We start from the raw sequence: 24,495 nt of genomic DNA on the forward strand, positions 1-24,495 counted from the left end.
ATAATATCCCCCCCACCGCAGTGCTAAATACACCCAGAATGGTCTATAACCCACCAGTGCTGTATACCCCGCAGAACTGCCTATAATATCCCCCCACTGCAGTGCTATATACCCCCAGAACTGTCTATAACCCCCCAGTGCTGAATACCCCGCAGAACTGCCTATAATATCCCCACACCGCAGTGCTATATACCCCCCAGAACTACTTATCAACCCCCAGTGCTGAATACCCCGCAAAACTGCCTATAATATCCCCCCACCGCACTGCTATATACCCCCAGAACTGCCTATAACCCCCCAGTGATGTATACCCCGCAGAACTGCCTATAATATCCCCCCACTGCAGTGCTATATACCCTCAGAACTGCCTATAACCCCCCAGTGATGTATACCCCGCAGAACTGCCTATAATATCCGCCCACCGCAGTGCTATATACCCCCAGAACTGTCTATAACCCCCAGTGCTGAATACACCGCAGAACTGCCTATAATATCCCCCCCACCGCAGTGCTATATACCCCCAGAAATGTCTATAACCCCACAGTGCTATATACCCTGCAGAACTGCCTATAATATCCCCCCACCACAGTGCTATATACCCCCCAGAGCTACCTATAACCCCCCAGTGCTGAATACCCCGCAGAACTGCCTATAATATCCCCCCACCAAAGTGATATATACCCCCAGAACTGCCTATAACCTCCCAGTGATGTATACCCCGCAGAACTGCCTATAATATCCCCCCCACCGCAGTGGTATATACCCCCAGAACTGTCTATAACCCCCAGTGCGATATACCCCGCAGAACTGCCTATATCTCCCCACCGCAGTGCTATATACCCCCAGAACTGCCTATAACCCCCCAGTGCTGAATACCTCGCAGAACTGCCTAAAATATTTCCCCACTGCAGTTCTATATACCCCAGAACTGTCTATAACCCCCCAGTGCTGAATACCCCGCAGAACTGCCTATAATATCCCCCCCACCGCAGTGCTATATACCCCCAGAACTGCCTATAACCCCCCAGTGATGTATACCCCACAGAACTGCCTATAATATCCCCCCAAACGCAGTGCTATATACCCCCAGAACTGTCTATAACCCCCCAGTGCTGAATACCCCGCAGAACTGCCTATAATATCCCCCCAAACGCAGTGCTATATACCCCCAGAACTGCCTATAACTCCCCAGTGATGTATACCCCGCAAAACTGCCTATAATATCCCCCCCACCGCAGTGCTATATACCCCCAGAAATGTCTATAACCCCACAGTGCTATATACCCTGCAGAACTGCCTATAATATCCCCCCACCACAGTGCTATATACCCCCCAGAGCTGCCTATAACCCCCCAGTGCTCAATACCCCGCAGAACTGCCTATAATATCCCCCCACCAAAGAGATATATACCCCCAGAACTGCCTATAACCTCCCAGTGATGTATACCCCGCAGAACTGCCTATAATATCCCCCCCACCGCAGTGGTATATGCCCCCAGAACTGTCTATAACCCCCAGTGCGATATACCCCGCAGAACTGCCTATAATATCCCCCCCATTGCAGTGCTATATACCCCCAGAACTGCCTATAACTCCCCAGTGCTGAATACCCCGCAGAACTGCCTATATCTCCCCACCGCAGTGCTATATACCCTCAGAACTGCCTATAACCCCCCAGTGCTGAATACCTCGCAGAGCTGCCTAAAATATCCCCCCACTGCAGTTCTATATACCCCAGAACTGTCTATAACCCCCCAGTGCTGAATACCCCGCAGAACTGGCTATAATATCCCCCCCACCGCAGTGCTATATACCCCCAGAACTGCCTATAACCCCCCAGTGATGTATACCCCACAGAACTGCCTATAATATCCCCCCAAACGCAGTGCTATATACCCCCAGAACTGTCTATAACCCCCCAGTGCTGAATACCCCGCAGAATTGCCTATAATATCCCAACAAACGCAGTGCTATATACCCCCAGAACTGCCTATAACCCCCCAGTGATGTATACCCCGCAGAACTGCCTATAATATCCCCCCCACCGCAGTGCTATATACCCCCAGAAATGTCTATAACCCCACAGTGCTATACACCCTGCAGAACTGCCTATAATATCCCCCCACCACAGTGCTATATACCCCCCAGAGCTGCCCATAACCCCCCAGTGCTGAATACCCCGCAGAACTGCCTATAATATCCCCCCACCAAAGTGATATATACCCCCAGAACTGCCTATAATCTCCCAGTGATGAATACCCCGCAGAACTGCCTATAATATCCCCCCCACCGCAGTGGTATATACCCCCAGATCTGTCTATAACCCCCACTGCGATATACCCCGCAGAACTGCCTATAATATCCCCCCCATTGCAGTGCTATATACCCCCAGAACTGCCTATAACTCCCCAGTGCTGAATACCCCGCAGAACTGCCTATATCTCCCCACCGCAGTACTTTATACCCCCAGAACTGTCTATAACCCCCCAGTGCTGAATACCCCGCAGAATTTCCTATAATATCCCCCCCACCGCAGTGCTATATACCCCTAGAACTGCCTATAACCCCCCAGTGATGTATACCCCACAGAACTGCCTATAATATCCCCCCCACCGCAGTGCTCAATACACCCAGAATGGTCTATAACCCACCAGTGCTGTATACCCCGCAGAACTGCCTATAATATCCCCCCACCGCAGTGCTATATACCCCCAGAACTGTCTATAACCCCCCAGTGCTGAATACCCCGCAGAACTGCCTATAATATCCCCCCACCGCACTGCTATATACCCCCAGAACTGCCTATAACCCCCCAGTGATGTATACCCCGCAGAACTGCCTATAATATCCCCCCACCGCAGTGCTATATACCCCCAGAACTGCCTATAACCCCCCAGTGATGTATACCCCGCAGAACTGCATATAATATCCCCCCACCGCAGTGCTATATACCCCCAGAACTGTCTATAACCCCCAGTGCTGAATACCCCGCAGAACTGCCTATAATATCCCCCCCACCGCAGTGCTATATACCCCCAGAAATGTCTATAACCCCACAGTGCTATATACCCTGCAGAACTGCCTATAATATCCCCCCACCACAGTGCTATATACCCCCCAGAGCTGCCTATAACCCCCCAGTGCTGAATACCCCGCAGAACTGCCTATAATATCCCCCCACCAAAGTGATATATACCCCCAGAACTGCCTATAACCTCCCAGTGATGTATACCCCGCAAAACTGCCTATAAAATTCCCCCCCACCGCAGTGGTATATACCCCCAGAACTGTCTATAACCCCCAGTGCGATATACCCCGCAGAACTGCCTATAATATCCCCCCCATTGCAGTGCTATATACCCCCAGAACTGCCTATAACTCCCCACCGCAGTGCTATATACCCCCAGAACTGCCTATAACCCCCCAGTGCTGAATACCTCGCAGAACTGCCTAAAATATTTCCCCACTGCAGTTCTATATACCCCAGAACTGTCTATAACCCCCCAATGCTGAATACCCCGCAGAACTGCCTATAATATCCCCCCCACCGCAGTGCTATATACCCCCAGAACTGCCTATAACCCCCCAGTGATGTATACCCCACAGAACTGCCTATAATATCCCCCCAAACACAGTGCTATATACCCCCAGAACTGTCTATAACCCCCCAGTGCTGAATACCCCGCAGAACTGCCTATAATATCCCCCCAAACGCAGTGCTATATACCCCCAGAACTGCCTATAACCCCCCAGTGATGTATACCCCGCAGAACTGCCTATAATATCCCCCCCACCGCAGTGCTATATACCCCCAGAAATGTCTATAACCCCACAGTGCTATATACCCTGCAGAACTGCCTATAATATCCCCCCACCACAGTGCTATATACCCCCCAGAGCTGCCTATAACCCCCCAGTGCTGAATACCCCGCAGAACTGCCTATAATATCCCCCCACCAAAGAGATATATACCCCCAGAACTGCCTAGAACCTCCCAGTGATGTATACCCCGCAGAACTGCCTATAATATCCCCCCCACCGCAGTGGTATATACCCCCAGAACTGTCTATAACCCCCAGTGCGATATACCCCGCAGAACTGCCTATAATATCCCCCCCATTGCAGTGCTATATACCCCCAGAACTGCCTATAACTCCCCAGTGCTGAATACCCCGCAGAACTGCCTATATCTCCCCACCGCAGTGCTATATACCCCCAGAACTGCCTATAACCCCCCAGTGCTGAATACCTCGCAGAACTGCCTAAAATATCCCCCCACTGCAGTTCTATATACCCCAGAACTGTCTATAACCCCCCAGTGCTGAATACCCCGCAGAACTGCCTATAATATCCCCCCCACCGCAGTGCTATATACCCCCAGAACTGCCTATAACCCCCCAGTGATGTATACCCCACAGAACTGCCTATAATATCCCCCCAAACGCAGTGCTATATACCCCCAGAACTGTCTATAACCCCCCAGTGCTGAATACCCCGCAGAATTGCCTATAATATCCCCCCAAACGCAGTGCTATATACCCCCAGAACTGCCTATAACCCCCCAGTGATGTATACCCCGCAGAACTGCCTATAATATCCCCCCCACCGCAGTGCTATATACCCCCAAAAATGTCTATAACCCCACAGTGCTATATACCCTGCAGAACTGCCTATAATATCCCCCCACCACAGTGCTATATACCCCCCAGAGCTGCCTATAACCCCCCAGTGCTGAATACCCCGCAGAACTGCCTATAATATCCCCCCACCAAAGTGATATATACCCCCAGAACTGCCTATAACCTCCCAGTGATGAATACCCCGCAGAACTGCCTATAATATCCCCGCCACCGCAGTGGTATATACCCCCAGAACTGTCTATAACCCCCAGTGCGATATACCCCGCAGAACTGCCTATAATATCCCCCATTGCAGTGCTATATACCCCCAGAACTGCCTATAACTCCCCAGTGCTGAATACCCCGCAGAACTGCCTATATCTCCCCACCGCAGTGCTATATACCCCCAGAACTGCCTATAACCCCCCAGTGCTGAATACCCCGCAGAACTGCCTATAATATCTCCCCACTGCAGTTCTATATACCCCAGAACTGTCTATAACCCCCCAGTGCTGAATACCCCGCAGAACTGCCTATAATATCCCTCCCACCGCAGTGCTATATACCCCTAGAACTGCCTATAACCCCCCAGTGATGTATACCCCACAGAACTGCCTATAATATCCCCCCAAACGCAGTGCTATATACCCCCAGAACTGCCTATAACCCCCCAGTGATGTATACCCCACAGAACTGCCTATAATATCCCCCCCACCGCAGTGCTATATACCCCCAGAACTGTCTATAACCCCCCAGTGCTGAATACACCCAGAATGGTCTATAACCCACCAGTGCTGTATACCCCGCAGAACTGCCTATAATATCCCCCCACCGCAGTGCTATATACCCCCAGAACTGTCTATAACCCCCCAGTGCTGAATACCCCGCAGAACTGCCTATAATATCTCCCCACCGCAGTGCTATATACCCCCCAGAACTGCTTATCAACCCCCAGTGCTGAATACCCCGCAAAACTGCCTATAATATCCCCCCACCGCAGTGCTATATACCCGAAGAACTGCCTATAACCCCCCAGTGATGTATACCCCGCATAACTGCCTATAATATCCCCCCACCGCAGTGCTATATACCCCCAGAACTGTCTATAACCCCCCAGTGCTGAATACCCCGCAGAACTGCCTATAATATCCCCCCAAACGCAATGCTATATACCCCCAGAACTGCCTATAACCCCACAGTGCTATATACCCTGCAGAACTGCCTATAATATTCCCCCCACCGCAGTGCTAAATACACCCAGAATGGTCTATAACCCACCAGTGCTGAATACCCCGCAGAACTGCCTATAATATCCCCCCACCGCAGTACTATATACCCCCCAGAACTGCTTATCAACCCACAGTGCTGAATACCCCGCAAAACTGCCTATAATATCCCCCCACCGCACTGCTATATACCCCCAGAACTGCCTATAACCCCCCAGTGATGTATACCCCGCAGAACTGCCTATAATATCCCCCCACCGCAGTGCTATATACCCCCAGAACTGCTTATCAACCCACAGTGCTGAATACCCCGCAAAACTGCCTATAATATCCCCCCACCGCAGTGCTATATACCCCCCAGAACTGCTTATCAACCCACAGTGCTGAATACCCCGCAAAACTGCCTATAATATCCCCCCACCGCACTGCTATATACCCCCAGAACTGCCTATAACCCCCCAGTGATGTATACCCCGCAGAACTGCCTATAATATCCCCCCACCGCAGTGCTATATACCCCCAGAACTGCCTATAACCCCCCAGTGATGTATACCCCGCAGAACTGCCTATAATATCCCCCCAAACGCAGTGCTATATACCCCCAGAACTGCCTATAATATCCCCCCACCACAGTGCTATATACCCCCCAGAGCTGCCTATAACCCCCCAGTGCTGAATACCCCGCAGAACTGCCTATAATATCCCCCCACCAAAGTGATATATACCCCCAGAACTGCCTATAACCCCCCAGTGCTAAATACCCCGCAGAACTGCCTATAATATCCCCGCACCGCAGTGCTATATACCCCCAGAACTGCCTATAACCCCCCAGTGCTGTATACCCCGCAGAACTGCCTATATTATCCCCCCACCGCAGTACTATATACCCCCAGAACTGTCTATAACCCCCCAGTGCTGAATACCCCGTAGAACTGCCTATAATTTCCCCCTACCACAGTGCTATATACCCCCAGAACTGTCTATAACCCCCCAGTGCTGAATACCCCGCAGAACTGCCTATAATATCCCTCCCACGGCAGTGCTATATACCCCCAGAACTGCCTATAACCCCCCAGTGATGTATACCCCACAGAACTGACAAAATAACCCCCTCACCGCAGTGCTATATACCCCTAGAACTGTCTATAACCCCCCAGTGCGATATACCCTGCAGAACTGCCTATAATATCCCCCCACCCCAGTGCTATATACCCCGAGAACTGCCTATAACCCCCCAGTGCTGAATACCCCGCAGAACTGACTATAATATCCTCCTACCGCAGTGCTATATACCCCCAGAACTGCCTATAACCCCCCAGTGATGTATACCCCGCAGAACTGGCTATAATATCCCCCCACCGCAGTGCTATATACCCCCAGAGTTGCCTATAACCCCCCAGTGCTGAATACCCTGCTGAACTGCCTATAATATCCCCCCTCCGCAGTGCTATATACCCCCAGAACTGTCTATATACCCCCAGTGCTGAATACCCCGCAGAGCTGCCTATAATATTTCCCCCACCGCAGTGCTATATACCCCCAGAACTGCCTATAACCCCCCAGTGATGTATACCCCGCAGAACTGCCTATAATATCCCCCCCCCACCGCAGTGCCATATACCCCCAGAACTGCCTATAACCCCCCAGTGATGTATACCCCGCAGAACTGCCTATAATATCCCCCCACCGCAGTGCTATATACCCGCAGAACTGCCTATAACCCCCCAGTGATGTATACCCCGCAGAACTGCCTATAATATCCCCCCACCGCAGTGCTATATACCCCCAGAACTGTCTATAACCCCCCAGTGCTGAATACCCCGCAGAACTGCCTATAATATCCCCCCAAACGCAATGCTATATACCCCCAGAACTGCCTATAACCCCACAGTGCTATATACCCTGCAGAACTGCCTATAATATTCCCCCCACCGCAGTGCTAAATACACCCAGAATGGCCTATAACCCACCAGTGCTGAATACCCCGCAGAACTGCCTATAATATCCCCCCACCGCAGTGCTATATACCCCCCAGAACTGCTTATCAACCCACAGTGCTGAATACCCCGCAAAACTGCCTATAATATCCCCCCACCGCACTGCTATATACCCCCAGAACTGCCTATAACCCCCCAGTGATGTATACCCCGCAGAACTGCCTATAATATCCCCCCACCGCAGTGCTATATACCCCCAGAACTGCCTATAACCCCCCAGTGATGTATACCCCGCAGAACTGCCTATAATATCCCCCCACCGCAGTGCTATATACCCCCAGAACTGTCTATAACCCCCCAGTGCTGAATACCCCGCAGAACTGCCTATAATATCCCCCCAAACGCAGTGCTATATACCCCCAGAACTGCCTATAACCCCACAGTGCTATATACCCTGCAGAACTGCCTATAATATCCCCCCACCACAGTGCTATATACCCCCCAGAGCTGCCTATAACCCCCCAGTGCTGAATACCCCGCAGAACTGCCTATAATATCCCCCCACCAAAGTGATATATACCCCCAGAACTGCCTATAACCCCCCAGTGCTAAATACCCCGCAGAACTGCCTATAGTATCCCCGCACCGCAGTGCTATATACCCCCAGAACTGCCTATAACCCCCCAGTGCTGTATACCCCGCAGAACTGCCTATAATATCCCTCCCACGGCAGTGCTATATACCCCCAGAACTGCCTATAACCCCCCAGTGATGTATACCCCACAGAACTGACAAAATAACCCCCTCACCGCAGTGCTATATACCCCTAGAACTGTCTATAACCCCCCAGTGCGATATACCCTGCAGAACTGCCTATAATATCCCCCCACCCCAGTGCTATATACCCCGAGAACTGCCTATAACCCCCCAGTGCTGAATACCCCGCAGAACTGACTATAATATCCTCCTACCGCAGTGCTATATACCCCCAGAACTGCCTATAACCCCCCAGTGATGTATACCCCGCAGAACTGGCTATAATATCCCCCCACCGCAGTGCTATATACCCCCAGAGTTGCCTATAACCCCCCAGTGCTGAATACCCTGCTGAACTGCCTATAATATCCCCCCTCCGCAGTGCTATATACCACCAGAACTGTCTATATACCCCCAGTGCTGAATACCCCGCAAAGCTGCCTATAATATTTCCCCCACCGCAGTGCTATATACCCCCAGAACTGTCTATAACCCCCCAGTGCGATATACACTGCATAACTGCCTATAATATCCCCCCACCCCAGTGCTATATACCTTCATAACTGTCTATAACCCCCCAGTGCTGAATACCCCGCAGAACTGCCTATAATATCCCCCCCACCGCAGTGCTAAATACACCCAGAACGGTCTATAACCCACCAGTGCTGTATACCCTCCAGAACTATCTGTCCCCTGACCCCAGTGCTGAATAGCACCCCAGAACTGTCTGTTCCCCCCATCCCAGTGCTGTTAACCGCATAGCTGTTTGTCCTCCACCCCAGTGCTGTATAACTCCCAGAGCTGTTTGTCTCCCACTCCAGTGCAGTATGTCGCCCACTCTAGTGCAGTATACCACCCAAGAGCTGTATACCCCAGAGCTGTATCTCTCTCCAACCCAGTGCTGTATCCCCCCAGAGTTGTTTGTCCCCCCACTTCAGTGCTGTATACCCCCCAGAGCTATATACATTCTCAGATCTGATTGCCCCCCTCTAGAACTGTATGTCCCCTCTGGAGCGGTATGTCCCCCCCCCATTGCTTTATGTCCCCAGTCTCTCTTGTGATGTATATACAGCAGTGTCAGTGTGCTCTGTGTGTGGCTATGTCTGTTAGTCATGGCCTCCAATCAGCGCGGCACAGCAACATGCACAGTTGGAGCTGGATGGAGACAAGCGGGGTTGGTGAGTGAGCCTGCTGCCGGCTTCCCCATATTAATAATATCTGTAATGTGTCTGTGGCAATGTATGATGTGTGTCTGTGTATGTCAGTGTATATGACTGTGTATAGATTTATCTCTGTTTATATGTATTTTTGTGAATTTATCTTTAAATATGTATATGTATGTATGCCTGTATGTGTACATATTTTTGTATGTGCGTGTCTATGTGAGGATGGGGCCCATTGAGACTCACCCAGGGCCCACAAAAACCTGGAGCTGGCCCTGCCTGCAGCTGCATTTTGCCGCCCCCGTAGTGGGAGCCGGTTATTCTGAGTCCAGCTGTCAAGGAAAGGGGATAGCATGAGAAGATAGTGTGAAGCCATAGCAAGAAGGGGGAGTGTGATGAGGGGCACAGTATAAGACAGGGCAGTATAAGGGGACATAGTGTAGAGGACAGTGTGACTAATTCTCATCATTAGGCCTCAGTCCCACTTGCTCATTGCTTCCCATGCAAGATCATCAGATGCAATATGCTAATGACTCTCGGCTCAGGCTCTGCTGTGAGCGTGAGCCAAGTGTCATGCGACTGTGATCCGATCTTGCGATCAGATCACAGCTGCGGACAAGACGAAGGGAGGGAGTAATTTCCCCCTTCTCCACAGCCTCTCTGCGTACATTGTACTGTACTCTGATTAAATCCATGTGCAGTGCGATATTCACACGCTCCCGTAGACTTGTATGGGTGTGTGAGCTGAGAATCTCTGACACTTGCAGCATGCTGCAATTCTTTTCTGATGCCAATATATCATGCAAAATCAATTGCAGATGGACACTCGATATTTTATCAGATTGCACTCGTCCGTGCAAAACACAAGTGGAACTGAGACCTTACTGTAGTTCCTGTATAGTCCGCAGTCTGATGATGACTGTTAACTCCCATGTATCTACTTACCATTGTTAAAAGGAATCTGTCACCAGGTTTTTGTGCCCCCATCTGAGAGCAGCATAATGTAGAGACAGAGACCCTGATTCCAGCGATGTGTCACTTACTGGGTTGTGTGCTGTCATTTTGATAAAATCAATGTTTTCTCTGCTGCAGATATAGCAGTCATACAGAGCTGATGAATATGCTGGTCTACCTGGCAGCATGCCAAGCAGTCCTGTAGTAATAATCTACTGCTGATTAAACAGTGATTTTTATCAAAACTACACTAAGCAGCACAGTAAGTGACACACTGCTAGAATCAGGATCTCTACCCCTACATTATGCTGCTCTCAGATAAGATGCTAATATCCTAGTGAGAGATTGCCTTTAAGGATGTATTGGAAGTTGTAGATTCCTGCAATAGAAATGTCTGTGTCTGACCTGACATTACAATTGATGTACCATGCTTGTAGTTCTGATGATGTATTTCTCTACTGAAAAAGGTTTTGATGCTGTTTGTGAACTGGTGAGGTTATATTGATGTATTTCTGTACTGCTGGTGGTTGTGATGAATTTCTGTACTTCTGGTGGTTGTGATGCTGTGTTTCTGTATTGATGGGGGTTCTAATTATGTATTTCTGTACCTCTGGTGGTTCTGATGCTGTTACTAGTTCTGATCCTGTACACGAATAGCAATACATAAATTGTGAGATTGGACCACCCCTTTACTTAGAATTCGGCTATACTGCTTAATTTTATAAGTAAAGTCTTGTCCAGGTTTGAGATGAAAGTTTCTAATCTCTCTAGGTGACTGCAGGCTTCTGAAATCTCACAGCGCTTGCACATTTTTAGTATTCTCCGGTGCCAGTGGCGGGAGTGGATGGTCATGTGAGCGCAAGTATGAGATTCTTATATTTCTGGCCACATTATGATTTCACGTGTCCGGCCTTATTCAATTCATTTTTATTGGCACGTGACCATATGTATGTAAGTCGCATACTTGCAGTTTCGTGACCTCTCACTGCCGGCAGCAGAGAATCCTGACAGTGTGCAGTGTGAGAATTCAGAAGTCTGCAGTCACAGAGTGACACAGAGTGACTGCAGATTTTTATATCAAACCTGGAGAAGCTTTTTACTTAAAAAAAAAATTAAACAGTTTAACCCAATCCTAGCAGCATGTAATATACTCCCTGTCAGGATTCAGTTCTGCTTCTGGTTCTAGTAGTCATCATATGGCCCCTCCACTCATATATGAGTTTCATACCTACATGTGACAATTAGCTTTTCTTCCTACGTTTCTCTTTGAACATCCGGTGAATTATTAAGAGCAGCTCGTCATCATGTGACTGTAAGTGTGCAAATCACATATGAATAATTGGTCACATGGGGGGCGCCAAACTGAATTCTTGCCCCGGGTGCTGGAAAGCCTAGATACACCTCTGATCATAGTATACTGTATATAGGGAGCTTTGAGTGCCACTATACTGTACAAAGGGACCTGTGGTGGTCATCATACTGCTTGTAAAGTGGCTCTTCAGACATCATAATGTGTAAAGGGAGCGATGAAGCCATCATCTGTGTTTTTCTGGCCATTATACTGTGCATGGGGAGCTGTGAGGGTCATCATACTGTGTAGATGGAGCTGTAGGGACATCAAAAGGTAGATTGGGAGCTTTTAATAGCAGGTTTATGTATTTAAAGGGGTTTTCTTAAAATATCAAAGAATCCCCTATCTATCCCCTATCTATAGTGATCCTCAGAATGGGAGTCTGCAGAGTCCCATCTTGAAAGGAATGGGGTTTTGCTTTCTCAGGAAGTCCTATGGACAATGAATATTGTGTTCATTAATCCCATGTCTATGTCACTGATGATGTTCCATCTAAATAAGAACAATAAACAGGAGGAGGGTGAGCACTACTAATAATAATGTATAAAATAATACTATAGCTCCGTGCACATACTAGAGACAATTGATATGCAAACAGGAAAACATGCTGGAACTGCACTGGAGCCGGTACAATAAAGAGCCAATACACATCCAAGGTGCATGCAAACATATGAACAATTTATATTACATACTAACACTTAAAAACATACTAAAATGTAGGGAAAACCTCCATGCTAAGAAAAGGGGAGGAATCCCTATACATACACCCATAAACCTTTAATGCACAGTACAAAGAATGGGAAAAACTAACAATGATTCTCTAATGCATGGGTCCCCAATTCCAGTCCTCAAGGTCCGCCAACAGTGCATGTTTTCAGGATTTCCTTAGTATTGCACATGTGATAATTTAATCACCTGCACAGTTGATGATTCCAACACCCATGCAATGCTAAGGAAATCCTGAAAACATGCACTGTTGGCGGCCCTCGAGGACTGGAGTTGGGGAACCCTGCTAATGTAATAGCATACATATAAATGAATAATACCATATTAAGATGAAGACCACAGTTGACCGAAGAAGAGATAATATCTATACCATACAGGTAGGTGTGTGAAGCAAACAGCCCATCTAAATGGGGCTGACAAGGCCAGAGGGAGATCACATGATCTGTGATGTCACTGCATTCCATCTGCTATATTGGTCTTAGGCCACATTTGTGATGTCATCGTGTTCTAATGTCTCTATGATGTCATAATTGCCTCTAGGGTTATATGGAACTACGCGGCAGTTGAGAGCTTTGTCTAGAGAGGCTGATCGTCGTTGTACATGAAGCTACCCACCTCTAGGCTCACCATGAGATTTTTGCAAGTCATAATTCTCAGTTTTCTACTGGCAACAGTAAATAGTGCACCTACTCGGAAGAGATTTCACTCAAGATTGGAAGACATACTGTCTGGAGGTAAGAACATCAGAATCTAAACATTATTTTATCAGATTGGCAGATTTTCTATGAATATGACCCAAAGTGGCGTCTCTGGGAGGTTTTGTGGGGTCACTGCTTGTCCAACACATGGGGTTCAGGAGTGTTAATAGTACAGTGTAATTCATGTTGGTGACTTATCTATATACAGAATATGTTTTACATTTGTTGTTATATTTTAAACTAAAAGAATAATGAAATCACAGCTCACTTGGACCTATAAGTATCCCAAATGGTGGATGGTGCCAGGCACATCAGGCCGGATCCTGGTGTAGTAGCGATGAACAAGATAAGTGGAAAAAGCCAGCAACCATACAGAACATATTTTACATTTTTAATTATATTTTAAATTAACTATAAAAAGTCAGTATATAATATGTAATCAAAGCGAGTTATTTCATTTTGATTTCTCTAAATAAATAATTTGAAATCACACAATCAGGTAATCAGAAGATCTAGATAATATATCCTCCACATCCAATATATCATCATGGCAATGTTCCCCTGCAGTGATTATACACTGTCCCCATCATTCTGCTTTACATAGGAAAGTCCATATTCTTTCTCCAGGAGGGCATGGACCTACAATACACCTCCATTTATGAAGTCATTACCAGGGTCGCCCCCTCCTCCTGTAGAAATCTCTGCACAGTCTGTAAAAAAGGCCACTTTATTTTACTGACTATGGGAAAAAATTAATGAGACCATGATTTTCTTTTTGAGTTGGAGACTGATTATTATGGCTGTAATTATCATTATTTTATAGGTCACAGTGAACGCTGCTAATGGCTTCATATCAGAATTAGGGCTATAGACATTTATCATGTAAAATATTAAATTTGTAACATACATTTAAAGGGCACTTGTCAGTGAGGTTTTATATATGGAAGTAGTGGTGTGGCTGTATAGGAGCTCATCACCCAATATATAATGTTTTCTTTTGTATAGAGATCCAGTGTACAAATATACTGTATAAACTATATGTAAATCAGGCTGATGTGCACTGGGGCGTGTCAGTGCACTTGGAAGAAGCAGTTCAGGTGCAGTGACACACCCCAGTGCACATCAGCCTGATTTACATATGACTTCCACATTAGATTTCTCATTGCTTCTCTACACAAAAGGTTTGATTTCTATAAGGGCAATCACCTATACAGCCATACCAATACTTTCCTGTAAGTAATGAAGTCAAAGGAGAGAAAAGTGTCCACATAATAGTTTGTAACCATTCAGCATTGTAGTGCCATATAGCAGTTTCCAAATTATCAATTCTTCCCCCACAGTGTAGTATTGATAATGATATATCAGTGTCTATTGGCTCACCAACTCCAATAATTATAGAATACCAGTGTAGGAGTCCTGTACAAGTTTAATACACTAAAGTGATACTAACAAAATGTTTTTTTTTCTCTCTGTCCTTGAATCCAGAACCTATTTCAAAGAACCCAGGAGAAGGCATTGAATATACAAGACCCACGGATACAAGCGCTAAGGTTGAAGACCTCGATGCTAAGGGACCCAGCTATACAGGCCTGGATGAGAAAGGCCCTGAATATAGCACCATTGTGATTCCGGTGGCTGCATCTGTCGGCGTTGCATCCCTCCTGGTGATTCTGATTTACAATTTCTGCATCAGATGCATGTAAGTGTATATAATGATTTTATTTTCTGTATTATCAAAAGATAACTTACTGTACGTTCATACATCTACACTCCATTGTTCTGTTTCTATCTCTCTGCATTGTTATAGAGAATAATGGTTCTTGGTGTTTGGAGAGTCCATATTGCTCATAGAGTAGTAGAGTCATTTTCCATAAAGAAGGGTTACAGGGGAGCTCTACTTTGGACAATCAATATTTGCAAAATTATGTCTGGATGGACGCCCAGTATTTGTAGAGTCCTGGAAGCAACTGATCCCTTTCCTGCAGCGCCACCACTGGAGAAATTAATCATTACACAGTCTCAATTCACACTAGTGTCTGTGTAATACAGGACCTGACCCCCGGAGAGAGATGCTCTGTGTTAGGGTACCTTCACACTTTAGCGATGCAGCAGCGATCCGACCAGCGATCTGACCTGGTCAGGATCGCTGCTGCATCGCTACATGGTCGCTGGTGAGCTGTCAAACAGGCAGATCTCACCAGCGACCAGTGACCAGCCCCCAGCCAGCAGCGACGTGCAAGCGACGCTGCGCTTGCACGGAGCCGGCGTCTGGAAGCTGCGGACACTGGTAACTAAGGTAAACATCGGGTATGGTTACCCGATGTTTACCTTAGTTACCAGCTCACACCGCTTAACTTAGCGTGTGCAGGGAGCAGGAGCCGGCACTGGCAGCATGAGAGCTGCGGAGGCTGGTAACGAAGGTAAATATCGGGTAACCACCTTGGTTACCCGATGTTTACCTTGGTTACAGCTTACCGCAGGCTGTCAGACGCCAGCTCCTGCCTCCTGCACATTCAGGATTGTTGCTCTCTCGCTGTCACACACAGCAATGTGTGCTTATCAGCGGGAGAGCAACAATAAAAAAACGAACCATCACTGTGTGTAACGAGCAGCGATCTCACAGCAGGGGCCAGATCACTGTTCAGTGTCACACACAACGAGATCGCTAATGAGGTCACAAAAAACATGACTCAGCAGCGATCTCAGTAGCGATCTCGCTGTGTGTGAAGTACCCCTTACTGTTTGTCATTTAGCTAAGACTTAGGGATGAGAAGTGGCGCTCCATCATTATTACCAAACAATATAAAATTTGTTTTCCTGAACTTCATTTCTCTTTTAAAACAGAACTGTACTGGCAACAAATTTTGAATAAATCAATAGCACAGGCGAATGTAGGAAAATGTATAACATATCAGAGTTCCAGCCTTCTGTCTCCACTTATAAGACACTTCTCCCCCCTCCTCTGCCTCCTGAACTCATCAATCATTCAAAAAAATCATGTCTTGCTCAAGAAAAAAGGAGCTGACACTACAGTGAGGTGTCAGGTTACAGTGAGGTGTCAGGTTACAGTGAGGTGTCAGGTTACAGTGAGGTGTCAGATTATAGTGAGGTGTCAGGTTACAGTGAGGAGTCAGGTTACAGTGAGGAGTCAGGTTACAGTGAGGAGTCAGGTTACAGGGAGGTGTCAGGTTACAGTGAGATGTCAGGTTACAGTGAGGAGTCAGGTTACAGTGAGGTGCCAGGTTACAGTGAGGTATCAGATTACACCTCCAGGGAGACACAGAAAGACCAAGAACAAGCTTTTGCTTTGATCTAGAGCTGGATTCACATCTACACGTCTCAGTATTGCTGTATCGTGTCCATTGTGCAGCTCCTGCTTCAGTCTATGGGCAAAATGAGGAGTGAAGAGCAGGAATCCCTCTCTGTGTGCTGTGCAGAACATGGGAGAAACTATAGCAGCTGCTCCCACCAGATTAAGGTGCAAATTAAAAGATAACACGTATAGAGAGGAAGCCTGGGAACAATGCAAGACAGTGATACAAATCCATGTAATGGCCAGAAATTCCCCCCCCCCATGTACAGTAGAAATCAGAACTTATTCTAAAAAGTTACTTGAAAGTATAGTTACTGATAAAGACTTCAGGTGCACTGGAAAGTCATTTATTTTTATATATTAACCTGAAATATTATTCTCTCTTTACAATAATGTAGAACGTCTAAGAAGACACAATCTGATCAGGATACAAAATGTGGTAAGTATAAGAGAAAAAACTACATATTCTAAAAAAGCATTTGTTACTGTTAGCGAAAAATGTATTAAATTGTATAAGAAGCTGCCATAAAACAATACAATGTGTAGAGGACGGCTGAGCAGCTTCCATTCACTTCTATTACACACTGTGGAGGTGATCTGAGACCGGAGTAAAGAAAAAGTGGAGCAGACGAGCAACCAATCACGATTAGGCTTAGAAATTTCACAGGGTCACTGGGAAATGAGCGGAGGAATCTGATTGGTTATTATTAGAAATTCCTCCACTTTCTTTGCACCCGTTTTGATAAATCTCCCCCCGTTTGTCTAATTTTCCCTCCTTTGTTTCTGTTACAGATTACTGCAGGGGCCATGTTATTACCAATATGGAGCCCTTAGAACCGGCTGGAGACATAGATATCGCTGAAGACACCGCGACCTGTCCGCCTGCCGCCATTGATATCAGTACAGATCTCCCTACTGACAGTAAGTCCTCCGGTATTTTATACCCATGTACACTTCTATCTTTCTCTCCTCTTTCCTGTAGCCCTATCACAACAATACTGGTGTTTTGGAATTTTCACTTTTTCAAACTTTTTAAAAAGTTCTAGTTGATAAATTTGGCTTAAAACTTATTTGCACGGGTAAAGCAGCTATTGTGTCCATCCTCTTCTAATACTGGATAGGGCAACTAAATTGTTAAAACTCAAATATATTTAGTATATATATATATATATATATATATATATATATATATTTTTCTAAAGGCTAAAAAAAAATGTTTCTTAAATGACCTGATACAATCTCCCCTATGTTTCTGTTACAGAGGATAACAGCACAGACCATGTTGTTATCGATATGGAGACTTTAGAACCGGCTGGAGACATAGATAGCGCTGAAGACACCGCGACCTGTCCGCCTGCCGCCATTGATATCAGTACAGATTTCTTTGCTGACAGTAAGTCCTCCAGTATTTTCTACCACATGTACACTTTTATTTTTCTCTTCTCTTTCCTGTATCCCTATCACAGCAATGCTGGTGTTCTGGAATTTTCACTTTTTCCACCTTTTTTAAAATGTTTCTGACTAAATTTGGCTTATTTGAATAGGTAAACCAGACACTTTTTTCCATCCTGTTTCTAAAAGTGGATAAGGCCAGAAAAATAGCCAAAATTTACATATGTTTGCTCAAGTATAACATACAACATATTTATATATATTTCTAAAGGCTAAACAAAAATTGTCTAAAATGCCCTGATGCAATCTTCCCTATGTTTCTGTTACAGAGGATACCAGCAAAGACCATATTGTTACCAATATGGAGCCCTTAGAACCGGTTGGAGACGTAGACAGCGCTGAAGACACCGCGACCTGTCCGCCTGCCGCCATTGAAATCAGTGCAGATCTCCCTACTGACAGTAAGTCCTCCAGTATGTTATCCTACATGTATACTTCTATCTTTCTCTCCTCTTTCCTGTAGCCCTATCACAACAATACTGGTGTTTTGGAATTGTCAATTTTTCGAACTTTTTAAAAAGTTCTAGTTGATAAATTTGGCTTAAAACTTATTTGCACGGGTAAAGCAGCTATTGTGTCCATCCTCTTTCTAATACTGGATAGGGCGACTAAATCATTAAAACTCAAAAATATTTAGTATTTATATACATATTTCTAAAGGCTAAAAAAACTGTTTCCTAAATGCCCTGATACAATCTTCCCTATGCTTCTGTTACAGAGGATAACAGCAAAGACCATGTTGTTATCGATATGGAGACTTTAGAATCGGCTGGAGACTTAGACAGCGCTAAAGACACCGCGACCTGTCCGCCTGCCTCCATTGATATCAGTACAGATTTCTTTGCTGACGGTAAGTCCTCCAGTATTTTCTACCACATGTACACTTTTATTTTTCTCTTCTCTTTCCTGTATCCCTATCACAATAATACTGGTGTTCAGGAATTTTCACTTTTTCCACCTTTTTAAAAATGTTTCTGTCACTAAATTTGGCTTATTTGCATAGGTAAACCAGACACTTTTTCCATCCTGTTTCTAAAAGTGGATAAGGCCAGAAAAATAGCCAAAATTTACATATGTTTGCTCAAGTATAACATACAACATATTTATATATATTTCTAAAGGCTAAACAAAAATTGTCTAAAATGCCCTGATGCAATCTTCCCTATGTTTCTGTTACAGAGGATACCAGCAAAGACCATATTGTTACCAATATGGAGCCCTTAGAACCGGTTGGAGACGTAGACAGCGCTGAAGACACCGCGACCTGTCCGCCTACCACCATTGAAATCAGTGCAGATCTCCCTACTGACAGTAAGTCCTCCAGTATGTTATACTACATGTATACTTCTATCTTTCTCTCCTCTTTCCTGTAGCCCTATCACAACAATACTGGTGTTTTGGAATTGTCAATTTTTCGAACTTTTTAAAAAGTTCTAGTTGATAAATTTGGCTTAAATCTTATTTGCACGGATAAACCAGCTACTGTTTCCATCCTCTTTCTAATACTGGATAGGGCGACTAAATCATTAAAACTCAAAAATATTTAGTATATATATATATATACATATTTCTAAAGACTAAAAAACCAGTTTCCTAAATGGCCTGATACAATCTCCCCTATGCTTCTGTTACAGAGGATAACAGCAAAGACAATATTGTTATCGATATGGAGACTTTAGAACCGGTTGGAGACATAGACAGCACTGAAGACACCGCGACCTGTCTGCCTGCCACCATTGATATCAGCACAGATTTCTCTGCTGACGGTAAGTCCTTCAGTATTTTATACCACATGAACACTTTTATCTTTCTCTTTTCTCTTTCCTGTAGCCCTATCACAATAATACTGGTGTTCTGGAATTGTCACTTTTTCCAACTTTTTTAAAATATTTCTGTCAATATTTTTGGCTTATTTACATAGGTAAACTAGACACTATTTCTAACCTGTTCCTAAAGGTGGATAAGGCCAGAAAAATAGCCAAAATTTATACATGTTTGCTCAAGTATAACATGCAACATATTTATATAAATTTCTAAAGGCTAAAAAAAATTATCTAAAATGCCCTGATGCAATCTTACCTATGTTTCTGTTACAGGGGATACCAGCACAGACCATATTGTTACCAATATGAAGCCCTTAGAACCGGCTGGAGACGTAGACAGCGCTGAAGATATCGCGACCTGTCCGCCTGCCTCCATTGATATCAGTACAGATCTCACTACTGACAGTAAGTCCTCCAGTATTTTATACCACATGAACACTTTTATCTTTCTCTCCTCTTTCCTGTATCCCAATCTCAGCAATACTGGTGTTCTGGAATTGTCACTTTTTCCAACTTTTCTAAAATGTTTCTGTCAATAAATTTGGCTTATTTGCATAGGTAAACCAGACACTATTTCCAACCTGTTTCTAAAAGTGGATATGGCCACAAAAAAGCCAAAATTTACACGTTTGGTCAAGTACAACATGCAACATATTTATATATATATTTCTAAAGGCTAAAAACAATTGTCTAAAATTCCCCGATGCAATGTTCTCTATGTTTCTGTTACAGAGGATACCAGCAAAGACCATATTGTTATCAATATGGAGCCCTTAGAACCGGTTGGAGACGTAGACAGCGCTGACGACACCGCGACCTGTCCGCCTGCCACCATTGGTGTTAGCATAGATCTCTCTGCTGATGGTAAGTCCTCCAGTATTTTATACCCCATGAACACTTCTGTCTAGAACTTTTTCCCACTCTATCCTGTCACCTCCCCCATCAACTGGTGAAGGAATTTTTACTATTTTCAACTTTTTCCAAACTCCCATTTCATACAGCTGGACTAATCTTTATGTGCACAGCTAAAACTCATCTTCCTAAGCCTGGATGGGAGACACCTAAATAGGCAAAAAATTAAATGGTTTTCTCATGTAATAGTATTCAATATATTCATAGGTTTTCTGAAGGCAAAAAAAAGTCACAAATGCCCTGATAAATTCCTCTGTTTCTTTTGCAGAAGCCAAGAGCAAAGAAGATGATGCAACCAAAGCAAAGCAAAGGGTTGTAAAAGGAGAAATCCACAAAGGCACCAAGACCTGCTTTTGTGGTTTTTTCCATCCCAGCCACTAATGACAGTAAGTTCTCCAGATTTTAATTTCATGAGATTCAATGTAGCAAAATCCCAACCCATTCTAATCAGGGGCAGTTGCCTCAATAGCGAGAGAGATGTAGGGCCGGTGGTGGCAGAGTGTAATAATGTATTCATAGGACACACGTTACTTATCCTTCTCGCAGTAGAAAAGTTTGGGATTTCTTTCTCTTCTCTCTGCTTTTACTCTCACTCTCTCTCCCTGTTTAATTAACCCCTATGTTATTTGCTACCAATTTAGTGTCCATACTGTGTGTAACCCTATACTGTATTTTCTCCTCAGGGGTGGGATTATAAGGCAGTGGAGTAGGAGGTCTGTGAGGATTAGAGATGATCAAAAAGAGTCAGTGGCCATGTTGGTAGTCTGTGGCCTCCACCACAGTCCTCTGAACCTCCTCCTAGCTACCAGCATCTCGGCGCCCCTTTTAATTAGATGACCTGGCACCATGTCTTGCCTTCATTGTTCAGCAAAGATGATATTGTGCCAGGTCCACTAATCGAAAGAGGAGCCAGGATGCTGGCAGGTAGGGGCAGGTTCATAGGTCCATGTTCTGGCAGCCAGACACTATTACCATGTGGTATTGGACCAGGGTTCTGCAAATATTTTTGTTCATCTTTTCTTACAGTACTGGTATTTAGCTTTATCATAACTACATCATGTTCTATGAGGAAAGGAGGAATATTAAATGAAGAAGATGGCATAAAATAACCAAAACATTAACTTTTTTGCTCAATTATAGTAAGCAATGTTCATGTTACTCTTTGATTTTTTTAAAACGAGCAAACCTCCTCCTTCCTGCCAGTAAAGATGACTTTGTGCCAGGCCTTCTATTAAGATGATGCACCGGGGATGCCAAGACATGGGTGAAACTTCACGGGGCTCTGATCTGGTGGCAATAAACCACCCATGTAGCCGCTAAACCAGGTTTTTAGGAATGCTTTTGCTCAGCTCCAATCCGTGTTATATAAATCCATGAAATGTTGTCCATAGACTGCTATGGGCCTATACTGCACTTTCTGATGCCTTTGATGTTATATGGAGGTACATGGGGATATTTTACATATTTACAGTCTTCTATCTGTCTCTCTCTATCACTTAAACATCATGTGGCCAGTTTTTAATAATTATTTTTTTTTCTTCCTATAAGGCTGAAAACATCAGTTCATCGCCCGATCATCGAGGCATTCATCATTGGACTATATTTCACCATTATGGCCGGCTTGGCCATATCCCACATCCATGTACATATTTTGTACACAGGGATACTAAAATATTGTTATCCCATTTATTGGCCTAGATTGGAATAATTGAATCAAGTTTTCCAATTATGCCTTGGGCAGCACAGTGGCTCAGTGGTTAGCACTGCAGTCTTGCACTCCTGGGTTCAAATCCAACCAAGGACAACATCTGCAAGGAGTTTGTATGTTCTCCCTGTGTCTGCGTGGGTTTCCTCCGGGTACTCCGGTTTCCTCCCACACTCCAAAGATATACTGATAGGGACTCTAAATTATATAGCGCTGTGGAATTAATAGCGCTGAATAAATCTCATTATTATTATGCCTTATGCCGTCTACTTGGTGTTTGTGTCTGTTGTTTGTTGTGATTTATTAGAAGGAAAAGATGGGTGCAATTTGTTGGGCACAAAAATGGCAAATTTACGATTTTCACTCTCCAATACTTTCTCAAAACCCCTGTTGGGTTGTAAGAGGTTGCTGGACTCGTGCACCCCGCCCCTGGAGACCTCAATCAATGTAGAGAGTAATGTACACAATGTTGATGTGTTTACAGTTAGAGTTCGCCCATCACTAATAAAGTTTGGGTTCTGTACCAAACATGTACTGTCTGTGCAAGGAACCCGAACACGGGCTTCTCAGGGAACACCATGTTACTGTTCGGTTTCAGCCACCTGGATAAGAACAAAAAAAGGAAGCAATATGATGATTTAAGCAAGACAATTATACTTACCGAGTCCCCGCACGGCTGTCACACTGCTTCCAGTCTGCTCATTAAATATCATGCATGTTCACTGCTTTCCCCATCCACCTTCTGTGACAGTATCTGTGATTGGTTGTAGTCAAACTATCTGCCTGCATGCCAGCTTCTGTGATTGGTTGCCCTCACAGTAGTTGTCTGGGTACCCAAAGTGGAGTGTAAAAAAAAAAAAAAGTAATTTGAAAAAATTGCGTAGGGTCCACCATATTTTGATACCTGCTAAAGGCTGCAGCCCCCCAGCTGTGTGCATTATCTTGGCTGTGTATCAAAATATGAGGGATTCTATACAGCTACTTTTAAATTATTTAAAAATAAATAATTTAAGAAAAAACGGCCAATATAAAGCAGACAGCTGGGTGCTGGAATTCACATGCTGGGGAGGTCTAAGGTTATTGGAACCTCCCCAGCCCTAAAACTGCATCTCACAGCTGCCCTAGAATAGGTGCATCCATTAGATGTGCCAATCCTGGCACTTACCTGGCTCATCCCAATTGCCCTGAAGCAGTGGCAATTGTGGTAATATAAGAGATTAATGACAGCTGTTATTTGTCAAAAAATCACGGCTGTCATCAAGCCTGAGGTTAGTAATGGGGTCTATGCGACCCCCCCCCCCCCCATTACTAATTGTGTAAGTAAAAAGAAATAAACACAAAATGCAGCGAAAAATCCTTTATTAAAAAATGAAAAATCACCCTATTTCTCCAAATTATTAACCTCCAAAACACCCCTGCAGATCCGGCGTAATCCACATCACGACATCCCATGATGAATCCAGCACTGCTATATCTGAGGTCGCAGTGCGTGGTCACATTGGAAAACGTGACCGTTCACTGTGGCCAGAGCGACACAATGATGGAGCCGCTGCTGTGAGAGTGGTGATATCAGTGAGTTCTCCTGAGTTCCCATGGAACCTAAGCTGTGACCTTAGGTGAACTCAATGAACTCACCTCAGGTGAACTCAATGCTTAATTACCAGCTTAGGCTTTGTGCTCACAAGTATTTTGTTGCAGAAAGTCGACATCTCCTGGCTGAAAAACGCACCAAAAACGTGTTGTGGTTTTGATGTGTTTTTCTTCCAGGAAATGCAAATTTGGCAAAGAAATTTGTTGCAGAAATCTGCATTTCTTGGAATAAAAATGCACCAAAAAATGTAATGCGCTTTTGATGCATTT

General features: G+C 45.0%; 1 protein-coding gene across 1 annotated transcript; it reads left to right on the forward strand.

Moving 5' to 3' along the window:
- Positions 1 to 18,986: 18,986 nt before the first annotated feature.
- Positions 18,987 to 22,878, forward strand: LOC142290603 (uncharacterized). The gene is made up of 7 exons (XM_075334566.1): positions 18,987 to 19,045; positions 19,375 to 19,506; positions 19,830 to 19,961; positions 20,292 to 20,423; positions 20,751 to 20,882; positions 21,199 to 21,316; positions 22,479 to 22,878. Exons 2-6 carry the CDS (start codon positions 19,407 to 19,409, stop codon positions 21,309 to 21,311), a joined length of 609 nt encoding a protein of 202 aa, XP_075190681.1. The 5' UTR covers positions 18,987 to 19,045; positions 19,375 to 19,406; the 3' UTR covers positions 21,312 to 21,316; positions 22,479 to 22,878.
- The last annotated feature ends 1,617 nt before the right edge of the window (positions 22,879 to 24,495 follow it).

Source organism: Anomaloglossus baeobatrachus, chromosome 2, assembly GCF_048569485.1.
Source record: "Anomaloglossus baeobatrachus isolate aAnoBae1 chromosome 2, aAnoBae1.hap1, whole genome shotgun sequence".
Taxonomy (NCBI): Eukaryota; Metazoa; Chordata; class Amphibia; order Anura; family Aromobatidae; genus Anomaloglossus; species Anomaloglossus baeobatrachus.

What these genes read in the sequence shown, in the direction of transcription:
- LOC142290603 (XM_075334566.1), top strand. Translation starts at nt 19,407, where the DNA reads ATGGAGCCCTTAGAACCGGTTGGAGACGTAGACAGCGCTGAAGACACC. An exon ending in TGCAGATCTCCCTACTGACA is followed by an intron (nt 19,507 to 19,829) that starts GTAAGTCCTCCA and finishes CTTCTGTTACAG; the next exon opens with AGGATAACAGCAAAGACAAT. An exon ending in CACAGATTTCTCTGCTGACG is followed by an intron (nt 19,962 to 20,291) that starts GTAAGTCCTTCA and finishes TTTCTGTTACAG; the next exon opens with GGGATACCAGCACAGACCAT.